Source organism: Choloepus didactylus, chromosome 19 (genome assembly GCF_015220235.1).
Source record: "Choloepus didactylus isolate mChoDid1 chromosome 19, mChoDid1.pri, whole genome shotgun sequence".
Lineage (NCBI taxonomy): Eukaryota > Metazoa > Chordata > Mammalia > Pilosa > Megalonychidae > Choloepus > Choloepus didactylus.
In genome coordinates this window covers 51135730-51163604 of record NC_051325.1, presented here as the reverse complement: position 1 = coordinate 51163604, position 27875 = coordinate 51135730, and the positions used below count along the sequence as shown (strand labels likewise).

General features: G+C 49.5%; 1 protein-coding gene and 1 pseudogene across 3 annotated transcripts in view; both read left to right on the top strand.

Moving 5' to 3' along the window:
* The window catches only part of SULF2 (sulfatase 2), a 116753-nt gene that overhangs the window by 68541 nt on the left and 20337 nt on the right, over window positions 1-27875 (top strand). For all 3 annotated transcript variants that reach the window (XM_037811929.1, XM_037811930.1, XM_037811928.1), the window contains exons 4-9: window positions 3493-3644; window positions 18077-18246; window positions 23199-23349; window positions 24526-24701; window positions 26233-26361; window positions 27678-27734. In XM_037811929.1, coding sequence (XP_037667857.1) covers window positions 3493-3644; window positions 18077-18246; window positions 23199-23349; window positions 24526-24701; window positions 26233-26361; window positions 27678-27734 — 835 coding nt within the window. The remainder of the gene's footprint in view (window positions 1-3492; window positions 3645-18076; window positions 18247-23198; window positions 23350-24525; window positions 24702-26232; window positions 26362-27677; window positions 27735-27875) is intronic.
* On the top strand, window positions 2447-3029 carry LOC119515959 (annotated as a pseudogene).

The following is a 27875-nucleotide window of genomic DNA, read 5'->3' as shown; positions in this document are numbered from 1 at the left end:
TCAGTGTCAGCACTACTGACATTTGGGGGGGATCGTTCTCTATTGTTTGGCTGTCCTGGGCACTGTGGGATGCTCCACAGCATCCCTGGCCTCTTCCTACCAGATGCCAGTAGCAGCACTCCCCACCCCCATTGTGACAACCAAAATGTCTCCAACATTGCCAGATGCTCCTGGGGCGGGGGTAGGGGTGGCGAAATCACCCCTGGCTGAGAACCTCTGCTTTAGGGGGTGGAACAGAGCTGTAGCAGAATGTCCTGAACACGCCACATTCTAGAGAAAGAAACACAGGCCTCTAGCTGGCCTGGTGCTTGAATCCTGCCTCTTACACTGACTGCGTTCCAATCCATTTCTCCCTGACACCCAGCCAGGGACACTCAGTTACTATTTAATTAAGCACCCACCAGCTAATCGCATTCTACTTTTTCATTGTTGGATGCCATCCAGGATACAGAGACGGGACAGCCGGTTTCCTCGCCCCCTCCTCCCAGGAATGCCAGGGTTCTTTCTGTTTCTTTTTCCTCTGTCCTCCCACGAGAAGAGAGGCTCCCCCCAGCTTATCTCTGAGGCTGCTCATGGGCCCCCTCCCTTCCTATTTTCATCCCGTCATCTCACCCAGATCCTTCCAGGATGTGTTTCATCAGCTCCTCCCTCTGGAGCACCCACTTCCTGGCTCTGCGTGGCAGGGAAGGCATTTGATGGAAGTGTTTTCCTTTGCCCACTCGTCCTTGGGGATTCCTGAACCTGGCTGCTTCACTTCCTGAGGGGTCTTCCCACCCCTGGGTGGCGTCAGCACTTGTCAGGTCTCCAGAAAGCCCCCTTACAGGAATTCGGCTCTATCACAGCCCCTCCTGGCCTCAGGCTCCTCTCTGGTCCAGTGGGCAATGGCAGCCTCTGGGCTTATTCCAAGGTTCCAGGCGGAGAGGCCCACCGGATCCTCAGCTGACATCATCTCCCAGCCCCAGCCCCCTCGCCTCCATCCTCTGTGCGCTTGCACTTCCCCTGTCTTTCTCTTCCCCCCTGGGGTTCTGAACTGATACCACTGAGCACTTGCTACTTGTTGGGCACAGTGCTAAGCACGTGGCTTGCAAGATCTCTTTCAATCCCTCCTTGAACTTTCTTCTCACGCTGTCAGCAATACTCACTGAATGTCTCTGAGCCCCAGTGTCCTCATCTGGAAAGAGAGGGCTGGAATGGAACCTTTGTTTCTGGACAAACTCTCAAAATTTTTTCCATTAAAAAAATGGCTTTATAGCTTTTAATTATTAAAAAATCATACCTACTCACTAGGAAAAAAAATACAAGAATCCAGAAAAGTATCACTAAGAAAATCTCATCTGTTAATCTCATCACCCACAGATCCCTTCCAGATGAATTAGGGTGATTTTTTTTTAAGTAAGCTTTTTGTTGACGTGAAGCCCAAATGCAAGAAAAGTGCACTTCCAGCTCAAGGAGGTGTCACCAGCTGAACCACCCATGTTCTAGCAAGAAACAGAACAAGATCGTCACCCCTGAAGCATTCCCATGCCCCTTCCTACCTCCTGCCACCCTCCACATCCAGTGATAATCACTGATTTTACTTCCAATACCATCGATTTGTTTTACCTGTTTTTGTACTTCATATAAATGGAATCATACAGCATGAATTACTTTATATCCAATTTATTTCTCTTCGTATCAGGTTGTTGAGATGCATCCATGTTACTGAATGTAGAACTGTTATTTGATTCTACTTCCTATGTAGTAGTCCAGTCTCTAAATGGGCAACAATTATTTGTGCATTCTTTTGTTGATGGACGTTTGATTTGTTTCCAATTATTTGCTATTATGAAAAGTGCTGTTATAAACATTTTTTGTCTGTGACTTTTGGTGAACTCATTTCTGTTGGGTAAGTACCCAGGGTTTGAATTGCTGGGTCAGAAGTATGAATATGTTCAAGGTTAGTAGACACTACCAAAGAGTTTTTCATAGTGGTTGGACCAGTTTGTACCCCACCAACAGTGAAGGAGAGTTCCAGTTTCTCCACATCCCCACCAATTCTTGGTATTGTCAGTTTTTTTAATGTTAGCCATTCTGGTGGTCATGGAGTAGTTAAAATCCAAGAGCTCCATAAACTTGGATGGGAAAAAAACAACACTTTTATTTTCACTAACCTGCAACTGAAATTTAGCATCATCATAGGCCACAAACCACACTATGTTAACGTATTCTGCAACTTTATTTCCCATAAAAATCACCAATATTTTAATAACCCGTTAACAGTTGCAGATAGCACAAAATAAAATATTTTCCTCTCTGCTTTGAAATTACCAGACTCTTCTTCTAGATCATGGTTTTAATATGTCAATGAAAAAGGATACATTACTCTATTCCAAATTCTTTTACTATTTTGATAACTGTATTTCAAATTAATTGATTTTCAAAAGAACCAAGCTGCAAATAGGAAAGCATGTCAAATTTTTCTCGGGCACCCCAGCAGTGGGCCACTTTTGCTTGAGTGTGGTTTCTCTTTGCTGAGGAAACACAGCCCCCTGGCACACTTGCTGCTATGACATCAATAAAGCTTCAAGGATTGCACAAACCTGTGTGTCATCAGCTGAGTGATTGCCGGGATCAGGCTGTCATAACGAGCCAAGACACATTGCGTTTTCTGGAAGCAAATGGGAACAAAGAGTATACTCACAAACTGGCTACCAGGTGGATTTAAACAAGTAACAGCTGCTCAACCTCACTTAAAGGACCCAGTGGCAATTGTAAAACTCGCTGATTATGGTGTATGGCCCAGAAACCTTCACAGAAGAACTCTGATGCAAAAACTGCCTCCTTTTCCAGAAGAGGGTATTCCAGAAAATACTCTTAAGCATGTAGTGGAAGAGCTTCCACAATTATGAAAACTGCCCAAATGTCTAGATGAATACAGGCAGGGAGAAATAGAGGCTTTCCGAAGTGCCAGGCAGCCCCTGAAGATTATCGCCTGCAGGAGACGGGAAATTGCAGGAGATAATAGTGAGATGATGGAAACTTCTTCCTGATGAGTTTCTCCTAACTCACAGGACAGAGTGAAACGACTGCTGCATTTTAACAACTGTTAACACCTATTACAGGTGCTGAACATTTGTGGGGAAAGATCAGGAAAGGGATAGTCCTTCGATAGGACATTGCAATAAACTAAATTATTCTATAGAATTGTTTTATTATGTATTCCAATTTGAATGCCATAAATGGCGATAAGAATAAAATCGCTTACTTGGTTAACTAAAAAAACGAATTACCTGATTTTCTCTGTAATCCTATGTATCTTATGTTATGCATTTGAAAACATTTTGAGCAGGAGCATCCATGGCTTTCGCTTGCTGCGAAAGGGCTCCTCGGCATGAGGAGGACCGTGTTGTTCTCATGCCCTGGGCACAAGTGGTTTGGTGAACACCGGTGGGTGGCGATGAGAGGGGGCTCCCGCTGCCGCGTGCTCAGCTGCCCCCTGCTCCCCGCCTGCAGCGTTCTTCGGGAAGTACCTGAATGAGTACAACGGCTCCTACGTGCCCCCCGGCTGGAAGGAGTGGGTCGGCCTCCTCAAGAACTCCCGCTTCTACAACTACACGCTCTGCCGGAACGGGGTGAAGGAGAAGCACGGCTTCGACTACTCCAGGGTGAGTGCTGCCCGTCCCTGGCCCGTGTTGTGTGAGCGGCAGCGGCCCGGCAGCTGGAAGCGGGACTCCGCGGCCAGAATGCCTGGTGGGGGCGTGACTGACGCTTTCTTAAATGTGTGGCCTTGAGCACTTTGTTTACATTCTTTGTTTCTCAATTTTTTTTTTTCCATCTCTCATATGACAGTCTCTGAGGGTTTTGTTTTTGAACGTTTGGCAGAAGCAGGATGTTCTTGAGAAACGTGCACCTATGAAGTGTACAGTTCAGTGTATTTTCACAAGCTGAACACACCCAGGTTGAGAAGCAGATTATCAGCCCCGGCAGCCCCCCTCCTGCCTCCTTCCAGGAAACTCCCCTCCCGCACGGAAAGCCATCATTTGGTTTCCTAACGTTACAGACTAACTCTGTCTGGGTTTGTATTTCGTACAGTACATGCTGTTTTTGCATCTGGCTTCTTTTGCTTACCATCATGTTGAGAGTCGCCCATGTCATTACATGTGGATGCAAATCCTTCATTCTTGTTGCATAGCTTTCCACCATGTGCTTATACCACAATTTACTGATTCACTCGATTATCGGGCATTTAGATATTTCCAGTTTGGGGCTGGAAAGAGTGCTGCTAAAATCAGTGTAGTGCATGCCTTTCGGTGAACACAGATACTCATTTCTCTTATATACATTCCCAAGCATGGAATTGCTGGGTCATAGGCTATGGGCAGGTTCAGCTTTGGTGGATGCTGCGACATAGCTCTTCTGTCTTTAAGGTTTAACTGACATACAGGAACGTGCTGAGCTCTTAGGTGGAAGGCTTGATGCAGCCTCACTTCAGTGTGCACCTGGGTAACGACCATCCAGATGAAGGTAGAGAAAAGGTCCAGCCCCCAGAGGGTTCCCTCATGCCCCTTTCCCTGCAAAACCCTCACCCCAGAGGGAACCTCAGTTTCAATTTCTGTCACATGGACTGTTTTGCCCACCCTTAAACTTCACAAAGAACAGAGTCATACAGTGTGTGCTCGTTTGTGTCTGGCCTCTGTCACTCGACCTAATGGCTGTGAGATTCGTCTGGGTTGTTGAATGAACCATCAGTTTGTACATCTTTATGGCTGTGTCATATTCCATTGTATAAATGGAAACAATGAATTTATCCATTCAACAACTGATGAACATTTTGGTTGTCTCCGGTTTGGATCTATTACAAATTAAACTGCTGTGAACACCCTTCTGCATGGCTTTTGGTGGACATGGCACCCATGTCTCTTAATTACATACCTAGGAGTATTGTTGCTGGGACACAGGATAGGCCCAAGTTGATGGATACTGCCAAAGTGTTTTCCAACGGGGTGGAAGCAGTTCACACTCCGAGCCAGACGTGTGAGGGTTCCAGAGGTGCCACATTCCTCGTCAGCACTTGCTGTTGTCTTATGATGATGATGATGATGATGATGATGATGATGATGATGATGATTCTTCTGGGGGTGCACTGATATTTCATTGTGGTTTTACCTCAAAGCTTTTTGAGAATCACATGAGTTAATGCACATAGAGCATTGGAAGAACCCCTTGCAAATGGTAAATACTCAGCGTGTACTAGCGTAGATCAGGGCCCAGACCACTTTCTATTAAGGGCCAGATAATAAATATTTTAGATTTTATGAGCCATATGGTCTCCACCACAACTATTCAACTGTATTGTTATAACATCAAAGCAGCCAGAGATAATACATAAAAGAATAAGCACGGCCATTGTTCCAGTGAAACTATTTACAAAAGCAGGCAGCAGGCCCGAGTTGGCCCACAGCTTGTAGTTTGCCAGTCCCTGGCTGCACAGTGATGAGGAGGAGAAGGAGGAAGATGTAGAGGAAGTGAGAATAAAAGTGGTTCATCCAAACTTTCCATTAAAAAAAAAATCTGGAGACTAACAAATATATCTAAATCTAAAGTCCCCTCTAAATCCTCAAAGTCAGCCCTAATGTCTCCCCACGGCAGATGTATCCTTTCATCAGACTGTCCATCCCTCTCTGTGTCTCCATTCCCACCACCACAAAGCCTGGCCTGGGTCACTGGTTATTCCTTGGGACCACCCTCCCCAGTTGTCTCTCTATGTTGCTACTCAAGGCCCTTAGGAGTCACCAGGGGACAGGAAGTAGCACAAACAAGCCTGGAGTGGTGGGGACAGTGGAGAATGTGCGGATCTAAAAGAGAGCAGCAAACTCTCACATCAGGCCTATTGGTCCCACACAGAAATGCAGGCCCTAGATAGTCAGGGTTTCTAATTTGTTAACAGAAGCCACAAATGTGGGTATTTTTTTTTCTGTGAAATCTCATGGTTTTTTTAATACTGGCAACTAATTCAGACTCTTCTAAAATCCTGAGTGAGCCAAGCACTTCTGAGGGCCAGGCCTGGCCCCTTGTTCTCTGGCCCACCCCCCTCCCAGGAGTGTGTAGCGAGTTTCACACTTGGATTTGGCGGACTCAGGTTCATGTATTACATGACCTGGGATATATTACTTACTCTTAAGAGCCTCAATTCCCAAATCTAGAAAATGGGCACACCCTTGTATACTTAATAATGTGCAATTTTTTTTATTGAACACCTACTATGTGCCAGGTACTTGGCCCCATGCTTATAAGCATTTCTAGTCTTCATAACAAGTTGTATGAGGTGAGTGGACTAATCAAATTGGATTATATTATACATTCATTCATTTGTTCAACAAATATTTATTGAAAGCCTACTATGTGCCAGGCACTGTGCCACATTCTGGGTGTTCAAGGGTGAGCAAAACCAGGCCCAAGCCCAGTCATCACAGAGCTCACAGTCTGGCACATGAAGGTGTTTTATAAACTATGAAGTGATATGCACATGCATTAAAGTCAGAGCACCTCACCACAGTCTCCTGCATACATCAGCTCTGTCTCCTATTTCAATGGTCGGAACTATTTCAGCAAGACAAGCCTTGTCAGTTATTATAACCATCTCAAAATCTTTACTAGTAGTGCTCTCCTGCCCTGAATTTATCCAAGCCTTGCCCATGTTCTTTTCCCACAAAGCCTCCTCAGATTACCCTAAACTATAAGGTTTTTCCTTTCTTGAATAACACTAGGCTCTTTGTTGTTTGTGAACACAAACTCAACCCAAAATGGCTTAATTGAAGAGAAATGTATTAGCCCATTTAACTGAAAATCCAGCAATAATGGCACCAGGCATGGCTGGATCTAGGGGCCCAAAGTCTTCCAGAGTGGGCTTCTCTTTCTCTTGGCTCTGTTTCCTTCTGTTGGGCCCCGTTCGCAGACTCTCCCCTCCAGAGAGCAGGTTGACTGCCCTCACTTCCTCTCAGCTTCCTGCCAGGAGGCGGCCTGGGAGTCTCCTTCCAGGATTCCCACCAAGCATCATCACATCTCATTGGCTCTGGATCAGTCACATGTCTATCCCTGAACCAATCAAAGTGGCCAAGGGAATGCAGTGTTTTGATTGGCTGCAGGTCACATGCTTCACCCTTAGCCAGGGTTGGGGGTAGAGGGACTTACCCTAGTAACATTGGGTGAGAATAGATCCCCAAAGAAAAAGGGAGTTTTTCCACTGAAAGGAAGGTGGCTAGATCCTCAGAAGCCAAAAACACCCAACCCCGCTCCCCTTCTGGAAGTACCAGCTCCTTTGGGCATCCTCCCTACTTTTGACAGGTGGTCACAGCTTCCTTTACCTCCTGAGTGAATCAATTCAGAAGTCCTGATGAGGGAATTTAGTGGCCCTGTTGGACTCCTTGGAATAAAAATTACAGCCTCTTTGGGCCAAACATGCTGTTTCCCTCCTCCCGGCATCAGTGTAGGCAGATCCAACAACTATCACTCCCTTCTTTTTCAAATCCCTGGCCATGTCCTTGCCTTGTGTCACAGCAGTGCTGAGATCAGGTTATCCAGAGGTACCCGGGAGAGCAAAGAACGTGATCTGTGCAGCAGGAAATGGGGCGAAACAGAATCTCCCCCTGTGACAGAGATGGGAGGACCCTGGAACCCCAGTCACCGGGGCCTGGGGACAGGGGCATTTGAACAGCAGGGTGGGAGCCTTCATCTCTGGAGTCAGACCTGGCTCAGGTCCAGGCAACAGATCCAGCTGAGGGCAGCAGAGGGTGGCAGGAGCCAGGGCACTGGCAGGAATCAGGAGTGAGCTCACGGTGCCTGTTGCATTGCCTGGGAACCCTGGGTGCTGACCCCAATCCTCTGCGTGGCAGGGCCCCCTGCCAGGGCAGGACATCACTGCTGGCCTCTGGGCCTCGTTGGGTGGCCAGGGTGGGGAGGAAGTGGCTGCCCTTCCCAAGATCCCCCCAAAAAGTCCCGCTGAGGACTCTGTCCTGAGTCACTAACCCCGAATGTGGCAGATGTCCTGGAGGTCTCCTAATGGCAGGGATGGAAAGAGGTAGTGAACACGAGAAAAGAATGCAAAAATAAGCAAGTACCTATGCAGAAGAGGGTTGGAGACAGCAGGACAGTTATCAGGAAGGGAGATGGGAAGCTGGGTAGGGATGGCATAGGGTTTACAGCTGGGGTGGGAGAGCTGTTGAGGAGGCTTTGAGAAAGTGTTGGGAATGCACAGCCAGTCCAGGGGCAATCTAGCAGCAGCTATGAACTTGAATGGGCCCACCTTGGACCCAGTGTTTCCACTTCTCTGCCTACACGGGTGCAGGAGGCAACAGGGCTGAGCAGTTGGTTGCAGCTTTGTTCATTATTGAAGGAAATCAACAACCAGAAAGCCTACGAACGCAGGAAATGACTAATGACAACGAAGCATCCCTACCCCAGAGGGCACTGGAAAAAGACAAGGGATCTGTGCAAAGCCATCAGAAGGGCTTAGGACATAAGATTGAGTGGAAAAAGCACATTGCTTTTTGTGAGCAAGCTCCTGCTCAGATGTCACCCCTTGCAAAGCCTCCCCAATCCCCCTATTTAAAGAGCACGTCCCCTCCCCTGAGCTGTCCTTCCCTTCCCCCAGTCACCATCTGGCACATCATGCCCTGTGTATATAACCGATTTCTTTATTAATAGTCTAACCCCCTGCACCCACATAAGAATGCAAGCACCGTGAAGGCTGGAGTATCTATTTATTTTGTGCACTGCTATATTTGTTCAATGAATGACTATGCACACTATGATTCAATTAATGTAAAAAAATGCCTATATTATCCAAGAAATGGAAGATAACAAGTGTTAGCGAGGACATGGAAAAGTTTGAACCCTTGTGCATTGCTAGTGGGAGTGTAAAATAGTATAGCTGCTGTGGATAAGTTTGGCAGTTCCTCAAAATGTTGACCATAGAATTACCATATGAGCCAGCAGTTCTGCTCCTAGGTAGATAGGCAACAAAATTGAAAGTAGGGACTTGAACAGGTACTTGCACACCAACATTCATAGCAGCACTATTCACAATAGCCAAAAGGTGGAGGCAACCCAAGTGTCCATCAACAGATGAATGGATAAACAAAATATGATATCCATACAATGGCTATTGCTCAACCCTAATAAGGAATGACGTTCTGATGCATGCTACAGCAGAGATAAACCTTAAAAACAACATGCTGAGTGAGATAATCCAGACAAAAGGACAAACATTGTATGACCTCATTTATATAAAATATCTAGAATAAGCAAATTCATAGAGACAGAAAATAGAATAGAGGTTTCCAGGGGCTGGGGGAAGGAGGAAATGGGGAGATGTTGCTAAATGGGAACTGAGTTTCAATTTGGGGTATTGAGAAAGTTCTGGGACTAACAGTAATGATTACGCATCATTATGTTACATTAAGTTTACACTGAATTGTAAACAAAAATGGTTAAAATGGTAAATTTTAAGTTATGTATATTACACCACAATAAGAGGGGGGAGATGTGTAAAGCAATACTATTCCTCTTCAGTGGAAACATGTAACAAAGCATCTGGAAAGATAGTTCTCAGTAGGGGAGAAAAGGGGCCAAGATCAGGAGTAGGTGCAAGGGTAATCAAAAGGAATGTTGGCCAGGTTTGTACTGTTGCAGTTTTACTGCAACAAAAATGCAGGCGTGTGTTTCTTGAGGAATTGTGGCTAATGCTCATTTAGATATTTTATGCAACAGATACTGTTCATATCATTTTATGTAAACTAACCCATGCATTTCTCGCCACAGCCTGTGAGATGTGTGTTGTTATCATCCCCAATTGGCAGGTAAGAAAACTGAGGCACAGAAAGGTTGGTTAACTTAACCAGACCACACAGCCAGGAAGTGGTAAAGCCAGGACTCAAATCCATGCCACCAGGCGTCAAAGTGTGTATCCCACACTATGGCCTGTGGGCCAAATCAGACCTACTGTGCAGCCCTCAAGCTAAGAATGGTTTGTACATTTCTAAATGATTGAAAAATATCAAAAGAATATATTTCATGACACATGAAAATTATATGAAATTCAAATTTTAGTGTCCATAAATAAAGGTTTGCTAGAGCCCAGACATGCCCCTTTGTTTCTGTATTGTCTTTCACATGACAGTGGCAGCGATGAATTGCTGCAACAGAAGCTGTATGGCCCACAAGTCCTAAACTATTTGCTCTCTGGCCCTTTTCAAGAAAAAAGCTTGTCAACCCTTATTCTAAACAACCATATACTGCCTCTCCTTAATAATATTTCTGATTTGTGAAAAAAAAAAAAGAAAAGAAAATATGGACCAGACAGAAAAATACAAGGGTCTGCACTCTAGCTCTGAGTACGCTGTTGATTAGTCTTGTGACCTCAGTTTCCCCATCTGTAAAATGGGCGTATCATCCACTCCTCAAAGTGGCTGCAAAGCTCCCATGAGCTAATGTATGGTGATAAGAGCCAACGTGGCTTATGGGTTTTCTCTGTGCAGTCTCTTGGCTAAGTCACAAGCAAGTCCTCATGTCAAAATCTGAAAAAAGAGCTCTTATTGGACCCATTTTTTTTCTATTAGAAAAGAAACAGGACTGCACACAGCTAGTAGATGTTAGAACTGAGATTTGAACCCAGTTTTGTCTGACTCCAGAGCCCTGTGTCTCCATGAATGATTATTGCTCCTTGTAGGGAAAGTCATCTCCCTGTAAACACACACCTGCTGTGATGAGGGTCAGCCCCGGGGAATTAGAATGAGTCTAACACTCTGCTGCCCCGGGGCAGCCATATCTCTGGAAGGGGAGACACCCCACACACACACACCGCCTCCGCCTCCGGAGGTTGTATTATCAAGCAAGAAAAGTGCCAAGGGGTGGGCTTGGGGGCACCCCTTGGGGGAAGGGGCAGAGGAAACCTCTGCACCCCACCCCACCCCCACCCCATCCTTCAAACCAGGCCTCAGCGAGCAAAGCCATTGGTCTCCAGGCACAGCTTCTGAGTGGCCTGAGGGTGCACACGGGGCTCCCCAAGCAGAAAATGTAACTCATCCTGGGAGCCAGGAGACCCCCATTGGAGGAGATGCCCTGGGAAAAGGGGTGAATTGGCTTGTCCTGCCAGGTTCCTCCTGGAGGCAGAAACTTGGGCTTCCTGGGGCAAATGTGTGAGTGATGGCCGAGAGACCCCCTGGCCGTCGGCGGCCACCCTCGCCCAGTCTCCGCCTCCCGCCTTGTCCTTACAGCCTCTTCTCCCCGCAGTAGCCAGAGAGGGCTCTTGAGAAGGAGACCCGGGTCTCCCTCCACCACCACCCCAGGCCCTCCTGGGAGGCTGCAGGGCACTCAGGGTGACTCCAGTCTCTGCCCAATGGCCCTCGCCCACCTCTGACCCTGGGCTCCCTGCCACACGCCCACCCCTCCCGGGGAGCCCGGCATGGAGCAGGCACCCAATGGATGTGTCGAGTGGGTGCGTGAGTTACCGCCTCAGCAGCTGAGAATGCGCAGCAAGCGAGGCCAGGGGAAGGAGGCCGCCAGCCCACTTGCCAGCCGCCAGTGCCCCCGCGATTTACCACTGCCCTGCCCCAGGAGCAGTGTGCCCGGCGCGCTCTCGGCCTGCCTGCCACCCTGCCCTCCCGAGAAATGACTGTTTGAGGAAGATGGATGCTTCTGTCCAGAGCCACATGCCAGCAGTGTCCTTGAGGCCTTCAGATCCTCTTGGCTTCCTGATAAAATTAAGTCGTGGGAGTGGGAGATCAGGACGGTTATAGGAAGGGCATGGAGAGGCCTGGCAGGGGGTGCAAGGCGTGAGGTGGGGGCACACCCTCCTTAGCGTCAGGGATCACATCAAGCAGGGCTTCCTCCCCCTGGTTGTCTCCCAGCGATGGTGTCTAAACCCCATGGCCGGGCGTGGGCCCGGGAAAGGCAGCTCCTGCATGCTGGGGTGCGCCCACTTCAAACTTCAGGGTGTTGAGGGAAGAGAGAGTGGGCCTGGCCCCAAGCCGAAAGTAAAGGAATGACTTCCATGGTCCATCAGCCGCTTTCCCAGTTTCTAGAAACTTCTTCCTTTGGGCTGCATGGTCTTCGCACCTGCCTCACTTCATGCTGACAACTCCGAATCTCTAACTCCTCTGCATCGCTGACCCCAGGCTACCCCACACTCAACTTGTCCAGAACCAACCCAGCAATTCCCATCACCAACATTGTCTTCTTCCTGGACCCTTCTCTGTACCTTTTGCCCAATTGCCCAAACCAGGCACCAACAGTGGGGGACCCTGTCTGCCCCCTTGCAGTCACCCCCCACACCCAATCACTGGGCACGTCCTGTTGAGTCTGCTCCCAGCCATCGCTGGACACTGGCCCCAGCCCTGTGGCCTTGCACCCCTCTCAGGTGCTGTAGCCAGTGGATGGCGGGTTCTCCTGGGCCAGCCTGGTCTGACCACCCACCTCATCCTCAGGGGCTTTGTGACCCCAAGTAAGGATTCAATGCTGGGCAGGCACATGTGTCAAGGCTTAGCCAAGGAGCAGCTGCCACTTGTCAAGAGCCTCTGTGCGGAGGTACTCTCAGGAGCTGTGTGCATTAACACTTTAAACCCTCACAGCCACCTGGGAGGCAGTACAGTGATCACCCTACCTGCGGCTTCCCAAAATTAAACCCCTCCCAGTCTCCTCCTTCTCCCTCCTGCCCGACCCTCAGAGGGAACCAATAGCCTGAGTTTGAGCTAATCATTCCCTTTATTTTATTCCATATGCTAATATCTCAGAATAACATATAATGTTGTGTTGCATGTTTTTAGATTTTACATAAATGGTATCATATCAGATATATCCTTTGACAACCTTCTTTTCTCACCTAATATCATGTCTGTAAGATTTATCTGTGTTGATACATGTAGTTCTAGTTTATTCTTTCTCACTGCTGCATAGTAATCTAAACAGACCACAATTTATTTGTCCCTCCTAGGAATGGATGTTAATGGTGGCTTAAAAAAAAAAACTTTAATCCCAGCCAAATAGGGCTAGAGTTCTAAAACATGACGAGTAAAGATGGATTTATTGAGAGAAGCCACAGTCTCCTCCCCACCCCCACCCCAGGGCTCCCATCACATCCACGCTCACTCTCTCATGGCCATTTCCTGGTTCATCCACTTGAGGGACTGACAGTTCATTTAAAAAAAAAACCCTCCTCTTTACTACAAGGAGATTTGTACTATTTTGAGATCCTCTGTTAGTTACTTTTGTAATTTCAAGACCTTCTCTAACACTTTTAGTCCATGTTCCATAAACTGTGGCAGCAGTTCTTCATTTTATATAATAAGTACAGTATTGTATAATATGTTATATAATTTTTATATAATGGATTACACAATAGCCCCCTTCTAGACCCTTTTTTTCCCCTTCTACAACTAATTGTAAAAAATATTCAAAGAAACAGAACACAACATACCAAAACTTATGGGATGCAGCAAAGGCAGTATTCAGAGGGAAATTTATAGCTCTAAATGTTTATAATAAAAAAAGAAGAAAGATCTCAAATCCTTAACCCATCATCACATCTGAAGGAACTAGAAAAAGAAGAGCAAACCACACCCAAGGTGAGCAAAAGGAAAGAAATAAAGATTGGTTAGAGATACATGAAATAGATAATTTTAAAAAATACAGAATCAACAAAACCAAAAGTTGGTCCTTTGAAAAGATCAATAAAATTGACAAACCATTAAGACAGATGAAAGAGGGAAGATGCAAATAGCAAAAACCAGAAATGAAAGGGGGCATTACTACCAACCTTACAGAGATAAAAGGATTATAAGAGGATATGATAAATAATTGTATGCCAACAAATTAGACAGCCTAGATGAAATGGACAAATTCCTGGAAACAAAAAAAATTATTTAAGGAAAAGTATATAAATTAACAAGTGACTTTCTCCCCTTCTCTCTCCTTATCTTGGTCCCCAGTTAACACTTTGATATCTATCCTAGATTTTCCTTGGTCCTCAAAAACATATGAGGTTAAGGGGTTGTTTGTTCCCACTCGCCTGGCTTGTGCAAGGGCTGGTGCTGTGGGGACCCTACCAAAGGCTGGCCTTCCTCCCTTTATGGCACTTTATTAAGGTTCCTAAGGGCCTGTGGCAGGACCCCTGCCCATCTTTTTATAGAAGTCCATCATCTTTTCTAGAGGTGCTGCCAGAGCCTCTCCATTTTGAGTCTACAAAGTTTAGCAAAACATTATCTACCTTGTGCCTATGTGTATTCCTACAAGTGGACCCAGGCAGCCAGGTCCTTGGCTGCTAATCCATTGCAGACAGTAGGGCTATACAGCTATCCTTGGGGAAGGAGCTGGAAGGCACTGTCACCCTCCTACAGGAAGGCACACTTGTCCTGTGACTGTCTTTTAGGGTTACTAGAGAAAGCACTGGCCAAGTCCATGACAGCATGACAGGTTGTTAATCTCTCTACTAGGCCGCCTACCATTTTATCCCCTCCTTTTAGGCCCAATGTATATTAAGGTAGCAGTGAAGCGTTGACACTGGGAGTGCCAATTTCTGTAGACGCTGCAGTCCTTTAATCTGGGTGTGTGGTTGGCATGTCTGCAGGGGATTGTTTGCTTGAGACCATTATCAGTGTCTACCCAGGTGAGTGCATAGCGATACCTCAGCACTTTGCAAGAGAACCTGTAGAATCCACCTGCCAGACGTCTAAAGCTTTAGCTCCTCTTCTTAGATGGCCAGATGCCCCAGGCAGAGATTTGGGTAACTTAAAAATGAAAGGGCTGGCACCATCCCTGGCTTTAGAAGCCTGTATGTACTGGCATAATGCAACAGCTCATCCAGCTCCACACTGCAGACAACAAGGTAGTCGGCAGAGCAACTGGGTGGTGGACCAAGCGTGCAGAGCCCCACACCTGGGCTCCCCCCACCATGGCACATCTTGGATGCCTTCCCCTTTGCACCACCACCACTGCCAGCCAGAAGTGCTGCAGCCTGAGCAAGCCTGGAGAAGGGAGGGAAGTGCTGAGGGGAGCCCACATTACAGCCCCCCACTCCCATCGCACCTGGTCTGTTTTACTTTATTTTGTATAAGGGGACAAGCATCCAGAGATGCTTCCCCCACTGATCCTCCAAGCTGATCACTTCATCAGGCTCATCGGACTTCCTTTTAAAGGACTCTATGTCTTTGCATCCCAATTGGAGCCTTCACTGTGTCCTGTAGCTTCGCTTTATGGAGCTTTCCCCACCCTTTTTGTGTACTGTCAGGCCAGGGATGCTCAGCCTAGCCTCCCCTTCCTCTGCCTTCCCCGCCACATCACTTGCCAGCACAGCTGCAGGTGCCCTCTTGCCTCACTCCGACCACACCTCTTCCTCTAGGTTATGTGTTCTGGCCTCTGCTGTTAACTGTGCTGGAGTGACCGCTTTCACTGCCACCCTACCCCAGCCACCAGCTGCTTCACCTCCTTGCCAGCCAAGTACAGTTTAAGTCCTTTCTATAGGAAGATGAGACCTGCAGGAACTTTTGGAGCATCACCATACTCCTGGACTGGCCAATAGACATCTAAGAGATCTGCCACAGAGCCCCTTGTAGCCAGCCTGGGATCTCCTTGGTTGGTTCCTCTTTTCCCCAGCCCATTTCTCCAGAATCTTGCCAATGTCACCAATTGTTGTGTCCTGCTGAACCAGCAGCAGGACTCACCCCGAAAGTAGAAATAGGAAAAGACCCAGCTGGGACTTCCCTAAACTTCCCCACAACAGGGCCAGTTATGATTCTGAAGAAATAGGCATTAAATGCCAGGGTGATAGGTCCAAAAGCATTTATTAGAGGAACTTACAGTGAGATGCAGCTCACAACGGTCAGCGAGACAGCAAGAAGTTCACTAGGGGACAGCTGTACCTAAGGCAACTGCTCTACAGATAGGTATGGTTAGAAAAAAAGTGGCTAAATGCCAGGGGCTTGTGTGAAAGTTCTGGAAGACATACTCAGGATGGGCGGTGTTGAAGGTTATGGCATCCAAAGCTCGGTGTGCTTCCATGGAGTTATGGAAGGAGGTGGGGGGCAGGGACAAGGGCAGTCCTCGGTCAGGTAGGAGGTGCTATATAAATCACACACTTTCCATGTCAGTCACTACAGATCTACTGCCTTTTTAATGTCTATGTAGCACTGCAGACTGTGAAAGCAAAACAAGTTAATTAATGTCCTCCTATGGTTGGACACTGCAGGATGTTTTGCTTTATAAATACTCAGTAGCCATCCTTGTGCCTATGATACTGCATAAGAGTGTACCGATAAGAGTGCATCTCTAGATGTGTGAATACATCAATAGTAACATTTACTTTAGAGCAAAACCTTTTTCACCTTTTATTTTCTCTAAAGTAATAGTATCTCTTTTTGAAAACGGTAGTTTTGGACAGAGCTGTTTTCTGGGAAGCAGAGGGTAAATTTCAAGAATTCATTACCTTCAAGAGATATTAGCAGCTGAAGATGTTCTACGTTTCAAAAGAGTTTAAGCAAAGCTCAGCTCCTTGGCTGAGCTTTTAAAGCCCCCAATCTCCAGTCATTCATCTTTTCCTCTAACTCTTCTCTCTTCCTACCCAATATCTAAGCCAGATCCTCAATTTTCTGGAGACACCACTGCATGCCTTTGTTTGAGCTGCTCCTTCTGTCATTGCCACATTTCAACTGCTGACATTTTCCCCCTTTCCAAAGAACCAGCTGCCACCCAGTCCTCTCTATGTTCCTTGAGCACATGTCAAGCTCATCCCTACTTTAAAGCCCTTTTTTGCTTTTCCCTCTGCCTAAAACTCTATTCTAGACCAGTGGTTCTTTTTTCCTTTTTTTTTTTTTCCAGAGAAGTTGTAGATTTACAGAAAATCATGCATAAAATACAGAGTTTCCATATACCCCTGTTATTACACCTTGCATTAGTGTGGTGTATTTGTTACAATTCATGAAAGAACATTTTTATAATTGTACTATTAACTATAGTCCATTTACAGTGGGTCACTCTTTGTGTTGTACAGTCCTGTGAGTGTTTTTTTTTTTTTAATTTGTATTCTGGTAACATATATACAACCTAAAATGTTCCCTTTCAACACATTAAGATGTATAATTCAATGTTGTTAATTACATTCACAATGTTGTGCTGCCATCACCACCATCCATTACCAAAGCTTCATGTAGATCAATGGTTCTTAAACCTGGCCACACATTGGAATCACCTGGGAGCTTTTAAAAGTGTGATGCCCAGGCTAAACCACAGACCAACCAAATCAGACTCTCTGGGGTTGGACCTAGAAACCAGCAAAGCTCCCCCAGGGGATTCTAGCAGTCACCTGAGGTTGAAAACCAGTGATCTGGATCTCCTCATAATTCAGGTATCAGCTCAAATATCACCCCCTTGGAGCAGCCCTCCCTGGCTGCCCCAGCTAAGGTCTACCCCCAACCCTGCTCCCAGTTATTTTTTGCTACATCTCCCTGTTTTATTCCCTTAATCTCTCACACCCCTTAACTCTCTTGTTTCCTTGATTACATGCTTGTCTGCCCACCCCCTCCCCCAGAATAGATGCTCTAAGAGAGCAGAAATGGGACCAACACCCAGGCTTCCTGCCTCTGACATTTACCATCTGTGTGACACTGGAAAAATCCCTCACCTTCTCTGGGCCTTAATTTCCAGTTCTGGCAAGCATGGATTATCAGGGTACCTACCTTATAGAATTTTGTGCAAATTAAATGAGTCAATACAGTGAACACAGAACACCTGCTACACCACGAGCACCCAATAGTGTTCGCTGCTATTGTTTTTAATGTTTATGACAAATGCCAGACAAGTTGAAAATCCTCCCCTACCCTCCTGGAAACCCCTCCCTGCTTTATTTTTCTCCTTAGCACTTAGCACCATTTGACCCGCATGTATTTTACCTGCTTATATGTATGCTGTCCATCTGCCCCAGACCGTCAGCTCCCTGAGGGCAGGGGTTGTTGTCCATTTTGTTCACACTGTGTCCCCATTGCCTACATGGTGCCAGCACATAGCAGGCTGCACATCTCATGCATTCTCCCTGTCTCTCCCTGCCCCCCAGGATTACCTTACCGACCTCATCACTAACGACAGCGTGAGCTTCTTTCGCACATCTAAGAAGATGTACCCGCACCGGCCTGTCCTAATGGTCATCAGCCACGCAGCCCCCCACGGCCCTGAGGACTCGGCCCCCCAGTACTCAGGCCTCTTCCCCAATGCATCCCAGCACATGTAAGCATTGGAGCCCTGGGGGCAAGGCCGCTGGTCAGTCTAAGGCAGGGGTGGGGGGTTTTCATAACGCTAATGACGTAGCTGCTTCTCTCCAACCCTCCTAAGAACAGACTGCCCATCCATGGTGAATCCAGCCAGGGTGGCCCATAAACTGAAGCAGGAAGCAAGAACGTTTAACCCAAGATCCACAGGCCCTCGCTGAGAGGTCTGTGGATAGAAACCATTTCAGTACAAGAGGTTTCCTTGGTAATCCTATGTGTTGTGTTTTACACATTTAAAACTTTCCCCCAAGATGGCATCCATAGCTTCACCAGACTACTCATCTATCTGCGGGCACTTATTGAGCTATTGATTGTGTAGCAGGCTCTGTGCTAAGCCCTTTACATGGCATCAGATCCCTGAATATTTACAACACACCCTTGGTGTATTAGTTAGCTCTTGCTGCATAACAAATTATCCTACAACTTGTTGGCTTAAAATAACAAACATTTATTACTCACAGTTTCTTTGAGTGGCTATGCTGGGGGTTCTGGCTCAGAATATCCCAAGGTTGCAAGGGAGGTGGCCACCGGGCTGCTGTCCTCTGAGGCCTGAGTGGGCCCCCTCACGTGGCTGCTCCTAACCTCGTGGGCCTCTCCAAAGGGCTGCTTGAGTGCCGTCACAACATGGTAGCTGACTTCCCCAAGAGCAAATAATCTGAGAGGGAGAGTCCACGATGGAAGCCACAGTCTTTTATAGCCGGATCGCAGAGGTGATGTCCATCGCTCCTGCCATATGCTATTGGTCCCCCAGGCCAAGCCTCCTGTGTTGTGGGAAGGGATCACACAGGGCATGAATCGCAGGAGATGGGATCCCTGGGGCCATCGTGGAGGCTGCCTGCCACACATGGTTTTCCCATTTCATAAATGAGGAAACCAAGACAAAGCAAGTCGAGGTAACTTACATAAGGTCACCCAGCTGGTAAATGGGAGAACCAGTAGCAGTAGCCCCAGCCTCCTGTCTCACCTCGCCAGGCCTCCATGATCCAGCTGGCTAGTAAATCTTTCTGGAAAGTTCTCCTGCAGTTGCCTGCCTTTTGCCACCTCCCGCCACTCCCTGCTTAGTGGTGAGAGACCCAAATACTCAGCAGCCCTTGCTGTGACATTCCAGAGCTACAAGGACAGGGCAATTTGGAGTCTGCCTGAATATTCAGAGTGTTTAATTTTCATTGCAATCAGAATACATTGCCCTCCGCAGCCCCCTCGCTGTAATTACTTTTTGACAGCGCCCGAAGTGGCTCCGCGAGGATAACGAGGATAATGCGGTGTGTTAACCTTCTGATCCCTGGTCTTTGGGGAGGAAGACTTGACAGAAAATGATGAAATGCATTCCAGGGCTGCACCGCCCTCACCCCAGGGTGGCAGCATTGCCTGTCTGAGCATCTACCCTGCCTGCTCCTCCCTCCAAACCCACCCTCCCCACCCCAGGGCACCAGCCTCCCCCAACACCCACTCCCCCCTCCCGGCTAACGGGCTCTTTGCAGGAGGGGCCCAATGCCGTCCTGTCTGAGGGAGAAGCCACGGGCCTAGCTTGGCTGCTGCAGCATCTCCCGTAAAGGAGATGCTGGCTTCACCCTGAGCAGCCCGGGTGTTTCACAATGAAATTGTTTGACATTGCCTGCTCATTTATTTCCTCTTTGAAATGAAAATTACAAAAATTGAAAATGAGCAACGCCTGCTATTACTTACCCAGAGAATCCGCCTTCGCCTTACTGGGAGTGTGTTTGGAAGGCTCTTATCTCTGGGGTATAATCATTTCCAAAACAAAAAAAATAGAAAGTTCTGCAGCTGGGATGTTTAATGATGACCATCAAGGAGGGTGAAGAGGGGTCAGAGCAGAGCATGTTGGATCTGAGTCCAGATCTCTGTATCGGGAGTCTCATCTCAGATCTCGCTCACCCCCATCAAGCCCTGTCTCCTTGGGGCAGGCCTCGTGGGTTCTGACAGGTGCTGCTTGGTGCTGGCATCGTCCCCTGCCCACTTCACCCTGCCCAGAGCCCCTCATTCGCCAGTCCCCAGCCGCTCCACACACACAGACACATACACACATGTACAAATACATACAGGCATGTACACACATACAAATACACACAGGCACGTACACACAGACACAGACACACACACAAATACAGGTTCATACAGACTCATAAATATAACCAGGCATGTACACACAGACACACAAATACACAGACACATACACACATGCAAATACACACAGACGTATACAAACACACAAATACAAGAACATAAACACTGACACACAGGCACGTACACACAGATGCACACAAATACAGGCACGTACACACAGACACACAAAAATACAGGCACATATGCACAGACACACACTTGCTAATACTCACAGACACAAATAGACAAAGACCCACAGACAGCCAGACACATTCTCACAGATACACATCCACGAACACACTCAGAGACCCAAACACAGATGTGCAAATATACATGGACACGTGTACAGGCACAAACACACAACATGCACACAGACATGCTCTCTCTCACAGACACTCATCAGCCACCAGACCTTCCTTGAGAAGTGTGGGATCTGGGATGTGGGCTCCGGGGCCTCTCCTTGTATAAGCCTCCGAGCCAGGCGGGGTGGTGGCTGTCGGGGCTCCTGCTGACCTCCGGACACGCCGTGCAAAGGGGGCTGAGGGCCTGGGTCGTGAGGGCGAAGTCGCTCCCCCACTCCCCACCCGGCCGGAGGGAAGGGGGATGCTCTCCTTCTGGCCCATCTACAGGCCCACCAGACATTCCTCAGATGCTTGAGGAGGTGCGGGTTTCAGATCTTTGTTCCACAGGCAGTGGGTTCATGTGAAAATGCCGACAGGCTCCCGGGGAGAGCCTGGCCCGGTGTGAGGCGTGCGGCAAGCCAGCGTCTGCCCCAAGCAAGAACCCAGGCCCGCGTCCTGCTGGCCTTGAAATCCTTCTAAAGAGCTCTCTCGGAGAAAGTGCTTAAGAAATCATTCCGCAGCCTCAGACCCTTGACAGAACCCCCCTGGCAGTTCTCGAGGCCAGACCCCAGCGTGGCTTTTGATAGCTTGGAGGATGATGGATAAAACTGCACCCTGGAATCCAGGCCCCTTGGGCCCGCGGGAGCAATTTTCCCACACGGCCCAAGGCTCTAAGAGCGTCTTTGTCGCCCCCTGCCCCCGGCAGCCCCCTTTCAGTTCCTCAGTGGGGGAGGGCCGAGAGGGGAGGTGGGCTTGTTCCTGAGAGTGTTCGACAAGCGGGTCAGGCCCCCCGGTGGCCACACCAGCCCCAGGAGAGAGCAGCCTTTCTCCTCATCAAAGGAAGCCGTGGGCCGGATTTAGCAGCAGGGGATGGCAGATCATCCCAGAACTCAGAAAGCAGAGACCAGGAGGAGTCTTGGAGGCCTGTGCGTCCCTCCACCCGACATAGCAACGGTCTCCACAGCCGTCCAGGCTCTGAAAGCTGCAGTGTCATTATTTCTACCACAAGAGCAGTTTGATGTTAGAGAGGCCAAAAGGCAGGCGAGAGGGAAGAGTGTTTCCTCTCTGACAAGGCCTGCTTTTCCCTCCCCTCGCCCCCAGCAGCCCCTTCCCCCTTAATAACCATTTTGAAAAGCCTTTTGTCGCCAAGTTGTGGAAACTCCACATTTATTTTCAGCTTTGAAGGGGAGAGGGTAAGGTTCCAGGGGGACGTGGTGTCTGAGTGTCAGCTGAGTCAGTGCGGGGGATGCCCACATTTTGGGGGGCTTGAACAGAGCACTTCCAGTCACTGGGGTGTGCCACTCAGGATGCACTGAGAAGTGGGCTTTGCAGTAGCTCGGACCCCAGGACCCAGCCTGGGCCGAGGAGACAGCAGCCATCCTGTGCTCTTGGTTGGGGTGAAGTGATACATGGCTGGAATCATCTAGAAACAGTAAGTTCACAGGCTATGGACTGAATTACCCGTGTGTTTCCACTGCTTGGTCCTCCAGCGGGACCGTCTCGATCAGAGTTTTGCCCACGTGCTCGAGGTGCCCACACAGGCTCCACAGGTCAGGGTGGCATTTCTGATCATATGGCAGAGAGGTTGGCTTTTGGCTCCCGGGCAAATTAGTTCACCTCCCTGGCCTCGGAGAATAAAAATAGCACCAACTCCTAGGACTATTGTGAATATTAAGTGAAATAATACAACACAAGCCCTTTAAACCATGCCCAGCTCAGGTTAAGTGCTCAGGCAATATCAGAAGTTATCATTTATCTGTTCGTTTATCATCAGTAATGACATTTGACTCCACAGCAGACGTCACGGGGTCCAGTAGTTCTACCACTCATTCAGAGAAACCGCAGGCAGGCAGGTCCCAGAACTTCCCTGAACTTCTATTTCCTCTTCAGAAAACAGAAGATTAAACCAGAACTGGAAGGATCAATGTGACAATCAAATCAAAGGAGGCCACGTGTCTCATCTGCCCTCGTTCACAATGTCATCTTCATGATTGTGGCCATATACATATAACTATTTACTGAATGTTAAGATCAATTTGTTTTTCCTTTTTAACCTAAATCTATTTATGAAGGAAATTGTGTAGCCCTACCTTGACCACAAAAACAGGTACCTGAAAAAATTAATACAGTGAGCACAAAGCAAAGATGTAAATTATAGCTGGGTACTGGAGCCTCTTCCCTTCTTTCAAAAGGGAGAGGAACAAATTCCAGGGAGGTGTTCGGGAAAGACTAGCACCAAACTGAGCTTTTCGCCTTGATGTGCTGGGAGGACCGAGCGCGCGGAGGAGGGAAGGGGCTGACTTTCTCCTGGTCCCACGGCCTCCCCTGCCGTGGCGCCCCCGGTCTCCTCGCCCGCGGAGAGGGGCTGAGGTAACCGCCAGGAGGCAGCGCAGGGTCTCCCGGCCCAGGGGCGTCCCTGAGCGCCGCGCCTGTGTGCCGCCCGCAGCACGCCGAGCTACAACTACGCGCCCAGCCCGGACAAGCACTGGATCATGCGCTACACGGGGCCCATGAAGCCCATCCACATGCAGTTCACCAACATGCTGCAGCGCAAGCGCCTGCAGACGCTCCTGTCCGTGGACGACTCCATGGAGACGGTAGGCCCCGCCGCGCCCGGGGCACGGGACCCCCGGCCCCTCCAGGCGTCCCCCGAGCTGCTGGCTGGGAGAGGACTGGAAACGGGAGGCAGGGGGGAAAGGCTCGGCCCCATAGAGGCCCTGGGGAAACAGCAGTGAGCAGTCCAGGCAAAACCCCTGCCTTCCAGAAACTTCCCTTCCAGATCTGGGCTGTGCGAGAAGGTAGCCACCTGTGCCTCTCTCAGTTTCTTTTAAACAGCTTTGTTGAGATATATTTCAGAGACTGCACAATTTACCAATACAACTTAACTTATTCACAGTGTTGTGCAACCATCACTACCAGCAATTTTACATTTTCATCACCCAAGAAAAACCCTGCACCCCTTAGCTGTCACCCCCAGATCTTCCTGTCCGTCCCCATCCTTCCCACCCCTGGCCACACTAATGTCCTTTCTCTCTCTGTAGCCTCTTCTGGCCATTTAGTGAAACTGGACGCATACACTGAGTGGTCTTTTGTGATTGGCTTCTTTCACTGGTGTAATATTTTCAAGGTTCTTCTGTCTTGTAGCAAGTATCAATACTTCATTTCTTTTATTGCTAAGCACTGTCCCACTATATGGATATACCACATTTTATTCCACCATGGTGATTTAAATTAATTAAAATAAAATTTAAGATTCAATTTCTCAGTCACACCTGCCACATTTCAAGCACTCGGTTGCTGCACGTGGCTGGCAGCTGCTGTATTGGGCAGCACTGACATAGACCATTTCTATCATCACAGAAAGGTTTGGGCGACGCTTTCTATGTCACAGGCTCCTGTCGTAGGCCACAGGCCAACTTCATTCCTTCCCTCCTTCCTTCATCCATCCATTCATTCACTTAGCATTTGATGAGTGCCAAAGCACGTGGGATACAGCAGACGACAAAATCGCAAAAATCCCCACCCTAATGGAGCTGACTTTCAAACAAATAACTAAACGGTCTGAGCTGATAGGTGAGAGGTGTTGTGAAGGAAAGCGAAGGGGGAGAGGGGGCAAGAGGTGATGGGGGTGCGGTTATAAATCAGACCATCCCAGAGGCCTCATGGAGAAGGTGGCATTTGAGCAGAGACCCGTAGGAACGAGAGAAGGGGCCTTGGTTGGAGACATGCCGGTGGCCCCTGCCGTGCCCCCTCACCTCCCGCCTCTGTTGCAGATTTACAACATGCTGGTCGAGACAGGAGAGCTGGACAACACGTACATCGTGTACACAGCCGACCACGGCTACCACATCGGCCAGTTTGGCCTGGTGAAAGGGAAGTCAATGCCATACGAGTTCGACATCAGGGTCCCGTTCTACGTGAGGGGCCCCAACGTGGAGGCCGGCTCATTGTAAGTGCGTCATCCCATGGGGGCTGCGTTCCCAGGGGACCTCCGGGTCCAGCTCGGGGCTCCCATCAGGAAGCAGCAGGCAGCTTAGGCCGGGCGGCTGAAACCCAGGTCACTGCCCCAGGTAGCACGCGGCCTGGCCTATGACCCTCGGCGTCCAGTGATACATGGTTATGTCACCTGGGGCAGGTTCTAGCATGTCCCATACCATCACTTGGGCAAGGCAAGGCCAGAAGCTGTTAGCACCTGTGAAAACAGATTGTTTGGGGGAGAGGGGCGTGGCAGGAGACTAGGGGCCAGGGGAGCGGGAACACTGCTCTGCTCTGGTTGTCAGGGTGGGTCCCAGCCCCGAAGGAAACGGTCTCCCCTCTTGCTTGCTCCAGCAGCACAGGGGCCACGGCACTCAACCGGCAGCTCCCCATGAATTAACCTTTGAGGGAACACATTATGGCAACAAAAATGCCAGGGCTGGGGCAGGGGAGAGCAAGAAAGGCTGGGATGTTGTGAAGACCCACCTGGGGTGGGGGTTTTGAGACACAGGTGACTGATTTAAGGACCTCTGGCCTGACTTCCCCAGGGACCCAGACACAGGAGGATGCAGGTGCTCACACAGCCTGCCAAAGAACCCCTCCTGAGAGGGCTTTGGGGTGCAGGACTCCAGACCCCAGTGTTTGGGGGGAAATCCAGGAGGGCAGCTGTGTGAGCTCCAGGCCTACTTCTTTGTTCTTTCCCTATTGACCTCATCAATTTGCTCCTGGTGTTTGGATCTCAGAGGCGTCGATAGTAACCGCTGCAGTGATCATGGCGCAGGCTGTGGGGGCTCTCCCTTCAGGCCCTGGAAGCACTTGTGTCTGTCCGTGTTACTGTTTAAGCGTCACGGCAAGCCTGGGAGCTCCATGCTATTCTTATAACCCTGTTTGATACCTGAGGGAACAGAGGCACAGAGAGGTTAAGCTGCTTGAGGCCACACAGCAAGTAAGCCAAGGAGCTGGGATTTGTCCAGCACATGACGCTGCCCCTCAGCCCTTGACCCAGCTCGTCCAGCACTGATGTCGCAGGCTTGGAGTCTGTGATCTGGTTCTGAGGACGACCACACCCACAGGGACGCGAGGAAGAGAGGCTGGTGTCAGGCCTGCCAGGCTCCTCTGCAAGCAGAATGGCCTCAGACCAGATGAGGCCGATGAAATACTATGAAAGGAATGCAGCAGCTAAAGTGACTGAAAAGGCCAGGGGTGGGCCAGGGGAAGGCCCATGGTTTGGGGAGGCCCTTAAAGGTGGGGGCCTTGGTTCGGGTGGTGGTGGGCGGAAGCAAGGCCAGGAGGGAAGACAGGGCAGGGGCGAGCCCAGCCTCTGGTGTGACTAGAGGCACCAAAGGTAAGGGGTGAGTGGGAGTGCAGGGTCCAGCTGCACTGGGCCGCAGAGGGAGCTATGGAGGGTCGTAATGCAGGAGGGTGACACGATTGCAGCCCCTCTCCCGGGCGAGGCTAGGGCACCACTGCCCCGGTGCCAAGTCCCTGCCCCCCTCCTTCCCCAGGAATCCCCACATTGTCCTCAACATCGACCTGGCCCCCACCATCCTGGACATTGCAGGACTGGACATCCCCTCGGACATGGACGGGAAATCCATCCTCAAGCTGCTGGACTCGGAGCAGCCGGTGAATCGGTGAGGAAGAGGAGCAGGGGAGGGGGCGGGGGTGTGGAGGGGATGCCGGGCTCTGACCCATGTGACCTCACGGCTGGAGCCTGGGGGTTGAGCGCGGGGAGGGTTCTAGGATCCGCCAGCCTGTCCCCTTAGCTGCCATGGGGGCAGGGAAGAGAAGGCTGTTCCCTCCTCTAAGACTCGGTCTTCCCGTCTGGAACAAGGTGATCAGCTGGGGACCTGCCAGAACCAGCATTGTGTGAAACTTGAAATAATAACCATAGTCAGTAAAAACAAAACAAAACAAAAAAAGCAGAAGCCATCACTGATGGAGCACTTTTCGTGTGCCATGTCCCGCTCCAGGTATTTGCCCGAGATTATATCATTTTGATCTTTACAGTAACATCCCCGTTTTACCAGTTTGGAAATTGAATCCAAGAGCAGGTGGGTGACTTGTGGAGGTCACATAGCACGTCCGGGCGTTCGGACGCTAGGCTAGGGGCCGCGCTCTGAATCGCCATGCCTAGGGCTTTAGTGCCAGGCACTGACTGGAACACTGCCCGGGCAGGTGGGAAGGGAAAGCGAAGGTGAGCCAAAAACAGACAGGTGGAGAGGAGAGCGGAGCAGGGACCCACTGGAAAGGACGGGACACGGCCACCGTATGGCAGCAGCGACACCTGGTGGCCGGCACTGCAACTGCCCAGCTCTGGCCGCTCCTGCGACTCACACGCTCCCCGGTGGCCTCCGAGGACTTGTGCGCACACCCGGCCGCCCCACCTCCACTTAGCTTCCTCCCCGCGACAGTGAGGCTTCTGAGCTGTCAGAGTACAAAATGGACATGTTTAGGGGGTGGGGGCATTGATTTGGGGGACACCCAGGAGTCAGGGTGCAGAATAGAGCTCCCTCTCTTAGTCTCAGAGTCCCCATCTGGGAAATAGAGTGGAGTTGCATGAAATGCACATTTAAATTACACAAATTCAACTGTAAGGGACCAAAGGGAAAACTACCCCCCAAAACACAGTGGAGTTAACCTGAAGTCGACATCTACTTCATGTGGTGCAGAATTGAAGAGCATGTGATCTCTTCCAGCACTGGGGCGTGGGGGGTGGGCGTGGGGCTTCCTGGGAGACCCTGAGACGTGCCCACGACTGTGTGTGCGACTCAGCAAAGCTGCCCTGGGTAGCTTCAGCCCCATGTGCCTTTAGACCCTCGTCTCCTGTACCTGCCCACTGCCCAGGTGGGGGCCTGTGCTGCCTGAGGCCCCGTCACTGCTTCCGAGAGCAGGGGGCATGTGGGAGGCCCCCACGTGGATGAGAAGCCCAACGTGGGCTTTTTTCCAGGTTCCACTTGAAAAAGAAGATGAGGGTCTGGCGGGACTCCTTCCTGGTGGAGCGAGGGTAAGTGCCAGGTCCCAGGGAGCCTTCTCGAATGCCCCCACCCCATGGTGTTGGAGCTGGGCACCCCCACTGCCCCAGCCTGGGAAGCACCCGGCAGCACCACCATCACGGGCAGGAGTGAGATCCCTGCTCTTAAGAGAC